This window comes from Sapajus apella, unplaced genomic scaffold, assembly GCF_009761245.1.
Source record: "Sapajus apella isolate SASKATOON/1434 unplaced genomic scaffold, GSC_monkey_1.0 scaffold173, whole genome shotgun sequence".
NCBI classification, from domain to species: Eukaryota; Metazoa; Chordata; class Mammalia; order Primates; family Cebidae; genus Sapajus; species Sapajus apella.
In genome coordinates this window covers 1,552,211-1,563,045 of record NW_022437113.1, presented here as the reverse complement: position 1 = coordinate 1,563,045, position 10,835 = coordinate 1,552,211, and the positions used below count along the sequence as shown (strand labels likewise).

The 10,835-nt window shown below is 53.7% G+C and overlaps 1 protein-coding gene across 1 annotated transcript; it reads left to right on the top strand.

Moving 5' to 3' along the window:
* The first annotated feature begins 2,114 nt into the window (after positions 1–2,114).
* Positions 2,115–9,654, top strand: PGLS (6-phosphogluconolactonase). Its single transcript, XM_032267859.1, has 5 exons — positions 2,115–2,453; positions 6,317–6,424; positions 7,092–7,193; positions 7,487–7,627; positions 9,313–9,654. The coding sequence occupies exons 1-5, from the start codon at positions 2,166–2,168 to the stop codon at positions 9,448–9,450; spliced, it is 777 nt and encodes a 258-aa protein (XP_032123750.1). The 5' UTR covers positions 2,115–2,165; the 3' UTR covers positions 9,451–9,654.
* Positions 9,655–10,835: the final 1,181 nt, after the last annotated feature.

Sequence of the window (10,835 nt, the reverse complement as noted above, 5' to 3'; positions counted from 1 at the left end):
CCTGGCAAAGATCAGTTGATCATATATTCATGGGTTTCTTTGTATCCGTTCCAGTCATTTATTTACATGTATATCCTTATGCCAATACCACGCTGTTTTGATTAATATACATTTTTATTAAGTTTCAAATGAGAAAGTATTAGTCCTCATATTTTATTCAAGATTGTTTTGGCTATTTGGGGGCCATTTACAGTTTATTATGAATTTGAGGATCAATTTGTCAATTTCTACAAAGATGTCATCAATTTCAAAGGGATTACATTGCATCTGTAGACCAATTTGTGGAGTATTGCCATCCTAACATTATACTTTCCAATCCAAGAACTAGGATGTCTTGCCACTTATTTAGATCACCTTTAACTTTTTTCCAGCAAAGTTTTAGTTTAGTTTTGCTTGTTTTGAGAAAGGTTCTCATTCTATAGCCCAGGCTGGAGTGCAGTGGCAGCAACACAGCTCACTGCAGCCTTGGCCTCCAGGGCTCAAGCGATCCTCTCACCACAGCCTCCCAAGTAGCTGGGACCACAGGCAGCTGCCACCAGGTCCGGCCTTGACTTCCCAAAGTGCTGGGATTACAGGTATGAGCTACCAAGCCTAGCTGCAGCTTTCAATGTACAAAGTCTTGTACTTCTTTGATTAAATTTATTCCCGGCCAGGCATGGTGGCTCATGCCTGTAATCCCAGCACTTTGGGAGGCCGAGGCGGGTGGAGCACCAGAGGTCAGGAGTTCAAGACCAACCTGACCAACATGGAAAAACCCTCTCTCTACTAAAAATACAAAATTAGCCAGGTGTGGTGGCACATGCCTGTAATTCCATCTACTCTGGAGGCTGAGGCAGGAGAATTGCCTGAACCTGGGAGGTGGAGGTTGCTGTGAGCCAAGATCCCGCCATTGCACTCCGGCCTGGGCAACAAGAGCAAAACTCTCTCTCTCTAAAAAAAATATTCATTTCTAATTTTATTCTTTGTGATGCTATGGTAAATGGAATCGTTTTCTTAATTTGCTGCTGATTTTAAAATGCACTACTTGTGTGAGTCTCATTGCGCTTACATACTTCACTGAATTGCCCCACTCTCCAAAGTGGCCCAGCCTCCCCAGGCCCAGGAGGCCTTCTCCCCATTTCAGACCTCCGCCCAGGCAAGAACGCGACTGGAGAATTTTCTGGGCAATCAGAGGGACACAACAGCACGCTAGGCGCGTTTGCTGAAAAATTTCAACAATCATGGCCAGACACAATGGCTCTCACCGGAATACTACCACTTTGGGAGGCCGAGGCAGGATGATCGCTTGAGCCCAGAAGTTCAAGACCAGCCTACACCATACAGCAAGAGCCTGTCCCTATGAAAAAAGTAAAAAAATAAATTCAACAAGCAAATTTTCACCCCTAGGTTTTTTTGTTTTGTTTTTGAGATGCAGTCTCGCTTTGTTGCTCAGGCTGGAGTGCAGTGGCACCATCTCTACCTGCCGGGTTCAAGCGACTCTCCTGCCTCAGCCTCCCGAGTAGCTGGGATTACAGGCGCGTGCCACGACGCCCGACTAATTTTTGTAATTTTATTAGAGACAAGGTTTCACCATGTTGGCCAGGCGGGTCTCGAACTCCCAACCTCAGGTGATCCACCCACTTCAACCTCCCAAAGTGCTAGGATTACAAGCGTAAGCCACTGCGCTCGGCCTCATACCCTACTTGGGTCAGGCATAGTTCAGTAGGCTTATGAGGCATCAAGTGAACAAAACAATATCCCTACTCTTATGGAGCTTATATTTTAATGAACGAGGACGGGCAACAAATAGCAACAAGATAAATATGTTTAAAGGTGCAGGAATTTAAAAGCCCGCCAAAATACGCCCTCCTTCAGGAAATCCCTGCCACCTGGATAGGACGTCCTCTTCTTGGGCTCCCCTCTCGGGCCCTCCCTGATACCGCAACGTTAAGCATTCGGGCACTGACTGATCGAACTCGGACAACAGGACTCAGGTACACCAGGCAAAGATTCAATGGGTAGGGCCAGACCGACTAGCAAACCCTGGCGGGGCTTCACTTGCCTCACTGCGCATGTGCCAGAGACGGTCGCCCAAAGTACTTAAAGTAAAGGTGTAGTGCCGGCCCTTGCGCAGGCGCACCAGCGGCCTTCGGGAGCGCTTCCGCCTCCCCACCGCCGCCGTCGCCATGGCCGCGCCGGCCCCGGGCCTCATCTCGGTATTCTCGAGCCCCCAGGAACTGGGTGCGTCGCTAGCGCAGCTGGTGGCCCAGCGCGCAGCATGCTGCCTGGCGGGGCCTCGCGCCCGTTTCGCGCTCGGCCTGTCGGGCGGGAGCCTTGTCTCGATGCTAGCCCGCGAGCTGCCCGCCGCCGTCGCCCCTGCCGGGCCCGTCAGCCTAGCTCGCTGGACGTTGGGCTTCTGCGATGAGCGCCTCGTGCCCTTCGATCACGCCGAGAGCACGTACGGCCTCTACCGGGTGAGAGCTACGGGGGCCGCTGGGGGTCACGCCGAGAGGGCCACAGCCACGGCATACACCTCGGCTACGGAGGCCGCCGGGGACCATGGCGAGAGGGCCGCGCCCACTGCCTGCACTTCGGCTACGGGGGCCGCTGGGGGTCATGCCGAGAGGGCCGCGCCCGCTGCCTGCACCTCGGCTACTGGGACCACTGGGTGTCAAGGCAAGGGGGCCGTGCCCACTGCCTTCACCTCGGCTACGGGGGCCGCTGGTGGTCATGCCAGGAGGGCCAAGCCCACAGCTTGGACCTCGGATACCAGGGTCAAGCCAAGAGGGTTGCGCCCACTGCCTGCACCTTGGCTATGGGGCTCACTGGGGTCACACCGAGAGAGCGTTACCCACTGCCTGCTCCTCGGCTACGGGGGACATTGAGGGTCGTGACGAAAGGGCTCGCCCACTGCCTGAACCCCGCCTACAGTGTGGGTCCCGCAGGAGCTCACCGCGCTCTCTGCCTTTATCTAGGCGGGGCTGGAAATGGCCCGCTTGCAGTTCCTCTTCCTACTTCATCCGGTGATCAGGCAGAGGAACGGCACCGGCAAGGTCCTGGCAGGGAATCCGAGTGACCCATGTCACTACGAGGCCCATAAACAGCCCCGTAGCGGACGGGGGCACGAGGAATTAGGTGTGGAGCCTGGATCGCAGGGTCCTCATCTCTCACCCCAGCATCATCTCGGGGATCCCCGGGCAGCTTTGCCGCTCTGATGGCCCTGCTTCCAGGCTCTTCGTCTTTGGCCTTGAGCCTCAGGATTCAGTAGAATCAGAGGAACGCGCTCTTTTTACAGACAGGGAAACTGAGGCTTGGAGGAGCCTTGGCCTGGCTCAGGGAAGAGTGGGAGGAGCGGGCTCAAAGGCCGGAGCCTCAGTCACCTGAGCCTGGCAGCGTGGAGGGCCACCCATGCTAGGTGTGTCGTCTTCTTTTTGCATAGAAGCTTGAGCCGATGATGGTTTTGTGGGTTTTTTAGTAATAAGGGGGAAGGCTTTCTGAACGCGTTATGTGCATCAATTCATGAATCCCTACCACAGCTTATGAGATGTTACACCCGTTTCATAGATGGGGAAACTGAGGCCAGCAGAGGAGAGCTTACCCGCCCAAGGCATCTAGTGACTAGAGGGGCAGCCAGGGTGTGACCCTGCCTCATCTGACTTCATAGTTGGGTACACGTTTAGCTTCCAGCTTCCTGTGTGTCTTCTTAAAGAGCATCATTTAAAAGCGGGTTTTTGGCCAGGCGCGGTGACTCATGCCTGTAATCTCAGCACTTTGGGAGGCTGCGGAAGATCACCTGAGGTCAGGTGTTGGAGACCAGCCTGGCCAAACGGCGAGACCCCATCTCTACTAAAAATACAAAAATTAGCCAGGCATGGTGGTGCGGACCTGTAATCCCAGCTACTGGGGAGGCTGAGGCATGAGAATTGCTTGCACACGGGAGGCGGAGGTTGCAGTGAACCGAGATGGTGCCACTGCACTCCAGCCTGGGCAGCAGTTGAGAATGTCTTAAAAAAGAAAAAGTGAAATGCTACAGAGTGCTAGGGAAGAGGGAGCGAGCATTCGTTGTCAAGGGCTGTGGGATGGGGGGGTCCTGAGAAAGTGCCATTTAAGCTGAGAGACGGAGCATGTGCAGGAGCTGACCGTGGTCAAGCGGTGACAAGAGGGCCCAACCAAGGCCAAGGCCGTGCGACAGAACAGATCTGGAGCCAGGACTGGCCTCTTCTGTCAGTTCTCTGTGAGGGGAATCGCTGTGACTCGTTCCCTACGGCTGCATGACAAATGACCACAAACTGAGTGGCTTAAAACCACAGGAATTGATTCTCTCACTGTTCTGGAGGCCAGGTGTCTGAAATCAAGGTGTTGGTGGACCCATGGCCCCTCTGAAGGCTCCTTGGGAGGATCCTTCATTTTCTCCTCCATCTTCTGGGGGCTCCGGGCGTTCCTTGGCTTGGGGTCACTTCACTCTGATTCCTACCTCTGCCTACACATGGCCTTCTCTGATTCTGTGTCTTCTCGTCTTAAAAGGACAGCAGTCATTGGATTTAGGGCCCACGCTAATGCACTATGTTTGTTCTTAATTACATTTGCAAAGATCCTAATCCCCTGCCCTTCCCTCCCCACCCTGCCCTCCCCTTCCCTCCTCTTCCTTCCCCTCCCCTCCCCTGCCCTGCCCTGCCCTTTTTTTGAGATAGGATCTTGCTCTGTTGCCCAGGCTGGAGTGCAGAGGCATGAATCATGGCTTACTGCAGGCTTCAACTCCCGGGCTAGAGAGCAATCCTCCTGCCTCCGCTTCCCCAGAAGTTGGAACCACAAGTGTGCACCACCAGGCCCAGCTAATTTTTTTTTTTTTTTGAGACGGAGTTTTTCGCTCTTGTGGCCCAGGCTGGAGTGCAATGGCGCAATCTCGGCTCACCGCAACCTCCGCCTCCTGGGTTCAAGTGATTCTCCTGCCTCAGCCTCCTGAGTAGCTGGGATTACAGGCACACACCTCCATGCCTGGCTAATTTTGTATTTTTGTTAGAGACAGGGTTTCTCCATATGGGTCAGGCTGGTCTTGAACTCTTGACCTCAGGTGATCCGCCTGCCTTGGCCTCTCAAAGTGCTGTGATTACAGGCATAAGCCACCGCGCCCAGCGCTAATTTATTTTTCGTAAATATGAAGTCTCACTATGCTGCCTGGGCTGGCCTCGAACTCCTGGGCTCAAGCAGTTGTCCTACCTTGGCCTCCCAAAGTGCTGGGATTACTGTGTGAGCCACCATGCCTTTTCATTTTCTGGTGTTTATAAGCCTCAACTTTATGGTGTTTTCTGATAGCAGCCTGCACAGGGACCTTGGACAGAGCACAGTGGTCTTTCCAACCATGGATACGATTGTGTCCCTCCCCAGCTCACACACCCTCCTTGGCTCCCCAGTGCCCTCAGTGTAGAGTCCACACTCCTCAGGTCAGCATTCAGGGCGGTCAGCCCCTGCTTCTACTTCGTAGCTCACCTTAACATTGCCTCAGCTCACTGAGTTAGGCTTTGCACAAAGACGAGGCACTGAGACGTGGAAGCGGTCTCAGAGCAGATCGGGGACCCCGGGGTGCATCTCAGCGGGAAAGGGCTGCAGCCTTTCCCTTGCAGGAGGTCTGACTCCAAGTGCTTTTGAGTTAAATCTGCTGCCAACTCCTCCACCGTTCACAGGCCAGGGTGCCTGCTGTGCGTTGGGTACAAGTGCTGGGCCTGGCCAAGCCGGGCCCCTATTCCCTATAGTGGGGCAGGTGCAGGCGGGGGTGGCTGCTTGGAGGAGGTGGCCTGAGGGACGTATAGGAGTTTCCTAGGCAGCGTCAGGAGGGAGGGTTGGGGTGGAGAAGGTCACAGGGCCTCACAGAGGATAGTGAGGGGCTGAGTATCTCAAGGGCCGTGGAACCCTGAGGGTTTGAAGTAGGACAATGGGCTGGATAGACAGGTACAGGCCGTGGCCAGGAAACCCTCCAAATACAATGGACTGGAAAGACCCCTGTTGCAACGCTGGCCCCAGCCGGAAGCACCACGATCCCAGTTCACCCAGGAGGCCCACCTCCTGTCCGGTCCCTCAAGAACAGCAGGGCTCCCTCCTGCTCTTCAACCTCCTCCGCCCTGAGAGGCGACGTCACCCAGAGCTCAGGGTCCTGGCTTCCAGCATTCCCGAGGTGACCGTGCCACTCATCACCCAGGGGACCTTGCACAAATGCACCGGCATCCCCATGCCTCAGTCTCCCCATCTGTAAATGGGTGTTATGATGGTAACATCACCACCTCTGCAGAGGATCCAGGCGGTCACGTTACTGTTGGTGACACTGTCACTCTGTTGGATGTAGACGCATCTTCTCTCCAGATTGCCAATCCCAGAAAGCCAGGTGATCACCATTAACCCCGAGCTGCCTGTGGAGGAGGCCGCTGAGGACTACGCCAAGAAGCTGAGTCAGGTGAGCCCTGAGGAGCGGCCCTCTGATTGTCACCAGCAGGAACTGCCCCAGGGATCGCTGGCAAATCCCTTTGAAGAATCCCCTCTTTGAGGCCACAGTCCTGCCCAGGGGAGCCTGAAGGCCACGTGGCCTCTGCTGCCCAGGAAACAGGCCTGGGTCCTCACATCTTGGGGACATATGTGTCTCCCGATGTGTGGCTTTGATCACAGGCTGAGGGCTAAGGAGCACTGTTTCGTGTATTATACCTACTTGTATTTCTTTCTTTCTTTCTTTCTTTTTTTGAGATAGAGTCTCCCTTTGTCACCCAGGCTGGAATGCAGTGGCATGATTTCAGCTCACTGCAACCTCCGCCTCCAGGGTTCAAGTGATTCTCCTGCCTCAGACTCCCAAGTAGCTGGGACTGTAGGCACCCGCCACCACGCCCGGCTAATTTTTGTATTTTTAGTAGAGACAGGGTTACCCCATGTTGGTCAGACTGGTCTCGAACTCTTGACCGCCTGATCTGCCCGCCTCAGCCTCCCAGAGTGCTGGGATTACAGGTGTGAGTCACCACGCCTGACCGCACCTACTTGTATTTCTTTTTCTGACAACTGTCTCTGTGTCCTTTGAGTCCCCTGTGCCCCTGCCACCTCACAACCTCTCAAGACTGTCTTCTCCCCATGCCCAGGCATTCCAAGGGGACTCCATCCCAGTTTTCGACCTGCTAATCCTGGGGGTAGGCCCTGATGGCCACACCTGCTCACTCTTCCCAGACCACCCCCTCCTGCAGGTGAGCACACGGATGTAAGTTCTGCCCTAGTCCTGAGCCCAGTCCCTAACATCTGGGACTTCCAGAGGGAGGGACACCTCTGGGATGGAGTGTCTAGAGCCAGAGTTCAGTGGAGTATCTAGACCCTTCCAGGTCTCAGTTCAGCCCCTTAAAACAGGGGCCTTAAACTACGCCACTGTGGGATTGTTAGGATGGGATGGAATGGTGGCTGGACCAGGCTGGGTGTGTGCAAGTATCCAAGAAGCCAAAGCGACATTGTACTTCTGTTTCCATCCCTGACCTTCCTCCCCCAGGAGCGGGAAAAGATTGTAGCTCCCATCAGTGACTCCCCGAAGCCACCAACGCAGCGTGTGACCCTCACATTACCTGTCCTGAATGCAGCACGAACTGTCATCTTTGTGGCAACTGGAGAAGGCAAGGCAGCTGTTCTGAAGGTAACAGCTGAGGGTTCCAGTCCCAGAAAGTTCATGGGCATGTGGGCTCCAGCCTCAGACATTATTGTGCTGAAGCATCAGATCTGAAGAAAACTCAGTCATTCTTGGGTTGAAAGGGAGCTTGAAATTGCAATTAGAAAAAAAGTGGGAGAAATTGCAGTTAAAGGCTAGCTGGGTATTAACAGCTGTGAAATGAAATTGATGAGATGAGGGCAAAGCTTCACTCAGAGGTAAATTAACAGCATTCAAATGCATTTTTTAAAATTATTAAGTAGCAAACCATTGAAATCAATAAATCAAATGCTTTCCTCTAGAATTAGAAAAAGGACGATAATATAAACCTACAAAATGTCAGAGGGAGGACTAAGTGAAGTTAAAATCAGAAATTAATGAGTGGATATTTATTTATTTATTTATCTATTATTTATTTTTGAGACGGAGTCTCACTCTGTTGCCCAGGCTGGAGTGCAGTGGCACGATCTTGGCTCACTGCAACCTCCACCTCCCGGGTTCCAGCGATTCTCCTGCCCCAGCCTCCCGAGTAGCTGGGACTACAGGTGCATGCCACCATGCCTGGCTAATTTTTTGTATTTTTAGTAGAGATGGGGTTTCACCATGCTAGCTAGGATGGTCTCGAACTCCTGACCTCGTAATCCACCTGCCTCGGCCTCCCAAAGTGCTGGGATTACAGGCATGAGCTACCAGGCCCAGAAATAAAGTTTTATTGGAACATAGCCATACCTGCCTATGTGTGTATTGTCTGCTGTGGGACAGGACCTGCAGAGCTGAGTGGTTGCAGTAGAGACTGGATGGTCTGCAGAGCGGAATCTATTGACTCTTGTGTTTTGCTCTGGTCTTTTGCAGTATTAAACAGTTACACACCAGGCACGGCCGATCATGCCTGTAATCCCAGCAGCTTGGGAGGCTGAGGCGGGAGGATCACTTCCGCCTAGGAGTTAGAGACTAGCCTGGGCAAACATGGTAAAACCACATCTTTACTAACATAGCAAGACCCCGTTTCTACAAAACATTAAAAAATTAGCCCGGCATGGTGGCACATGCCTGTGGTCCCAGATACTTGGCAGACTGAGGCGGAGGACCACTTCAGCCTCAGAGATGCAGGCTGCAATGAGCTGTGATGGCGCCACTGTACTCCAGCCTGGATGACAGCTCAAGACCTTGTCTCAAGAAAAATAAAAATAGACCGGGCGCGGTGGCTCACGCCTGTAATCCCAGCACTTTGGGAGGCTGAGGCGGGTGGATCACGAGGTCAAGAGATCGAGACCATCCTGGTCAACATGGTGAAACCCTGTCTCTACTAAAAATACAAGAAGTTAGCTGGGCATGGTGGTGCGTGCCTGTAATCCCAGCTACTCAGGAGGCTGAGGCAGGAGGATTGCCTGAACCCAGGAGGCGGAGGTTGCGGCGAGCTGAGATCGCGCCATTGCACTCCAGCCTGGGTAACAAAGAGCGAAACTCCGTCCCAAAAAATAAATAAATAAATAAAAATAGTTTCAGTGGATAGAGAGGAAGGGACTCTGTCCTTCCTGTTTGGCGCGATGACAGGTGAGTCGAGTATTGTCACATTTTGAGGGTACAAGAGTCATCCTTGGCGAGGGAGCCAGGAGCGTGCTGAGAGGGGCGGGGGCGGGGGCGGGGCCTCACTCTCCTGCCCTCTCCTGCAGCGCATTTTGGAGGACAAGGAGGAAAACCCGCTGCCCGCCGCCCTGGTCCAGCCCCACACCGGGAAACTGTGCTGGTTCTTGGACGAGGCGGCCGCCCGACTCCTGACCGTGCCCTTCGAGAAGCATTCCACTTTGTAGCTGGCCAGAGGGACGCAGCAGCTGGGACCAGGCACACGGCCCCAGGGGCTGGGCCTCTGTTGGCCGCCGTGATCCAGGCTCTCGCTGGAAAAAGCCTCGTGGTGCTGCTGGAAGCCGACAGACTCTGGCCACCAGCCCTGCCCGGGGCTCAGCACACCGACCGTGGCTCTGGGCATCTGGATATTAAAAGGAGCGTTGCTGGAAGTATGCGCTGTCTTGGGGTTCTCGATGGCAGCAGGCCTGGGGGCGCCCTGGCCTGGGTTCTGATCCACAGCCCCCATGGGGAGAAGGGTGGGGCCTCTCCCCTGGGCATCGCCACCATGGAGGAATTTCCTGGGGTGACCTAAGACAACAGGCCGGGCGCGGTGGCTCACGCCTGTCATCCCAGCACTTTGGGAGGATGAGGCAGGCAGATCAGTTGAGGTCAGGAGATCGAGACCAGCCAGGCTAACATGGTGAAACCCTATCTCTACTAGAAATACAAAAATTAACCAGGCATGGTGGTGGGCACCTCTAATCCTAGCTACTCGGGAGGCACAACAATTGCTTGAACCTGAAAGGCAGAGGTTGCAATGAGCCGAGATCGGGCCACTGTACTCCAGCCTGAGTGACAGAGCGAGACTCTGTCTTAAAAAAAAAAAAAAAAAAAAAAGCATCATGGCTCACGTCTGTAATCTCAGCACTTTGTGGGTGGATCACCTGCAGTCAGGAGTTCGAGACCAGCCTGACCAATATGATGAAATCCATCTCTACTAAAAATATAAAAGTTAGGTGGGCGTGGTGGCATGTGCTTGCAATCCTAGTTACTCAGGAGGCTGAGACAGGCGAATCCCTTGAACCCGGGAGGCGGAGGTTGCAGTGAGCCAAGATCGTGCCATTGCACTCCAGCCTGGTCAACAAGAGTGAAACTCTGTCTCAAAAAAAAAAAAAAAAAAAAAAAAGACAACAGAAATGTATTCTGTCCTATCTGTCCTCGTTGTGGAGGTCAGAAGTTCAAGGTCAAGGTGGCCTCAGTGTTGGTTCCCTTTGGAAGCTCTGAGGCTGAGCCTGTCCCAGGCTTCTCCTGTCCTTGGCGTCCCTTGGCACGTGGCTGCGTCACTCCCGTGTCTCCTTCCTCTCCTCACCTTCACTCGGCCTTCTTGTGTGTTCTCTCCTCCTGTTTATCTATTTATTATTATTTTTTTAAGACAGGGTCTCACTCTGTCACCCAGGTTGGAGTGCAGTGGTGCAGTCACAGCTCACAGCAGCCTCCATCTCCTGGGCTAAATCGATACTCTCACCTCAGCCTCCCAAGTATCTGGGGCTACAGTTGCACATCACTACGCCTGGCTACTTTTGGACATTTTTTGTAGAGACAGTGTCTCGCTGTTGCCGAGGTTGGTGTC

Bases quoted from the DNA above. Each gene is read 5' to 3' on its own strand.
- PGLS (XM_032267859.1), top strand. From the start codon at position 2,166: ATGGCCGCGCCGGCCCCGGGCCTCATCTCGGTATTCTCGAGCCCCCAG. The intron at 2,454-6,316 runs GTGAGAGCTACG...TGTTGGATGTAG, and splicing joins GCACGTACGGCCTCTACCGG to ACGCATCTTCTCTCCAGATT. The intron at 6,425-7,091 runs GTGAGCCCTGAG...CCCCATGCCCAG, and splicing joins ACGCCAAGAAGCTGAGTCAG to GCATTCCAAGGGGACTCCAT.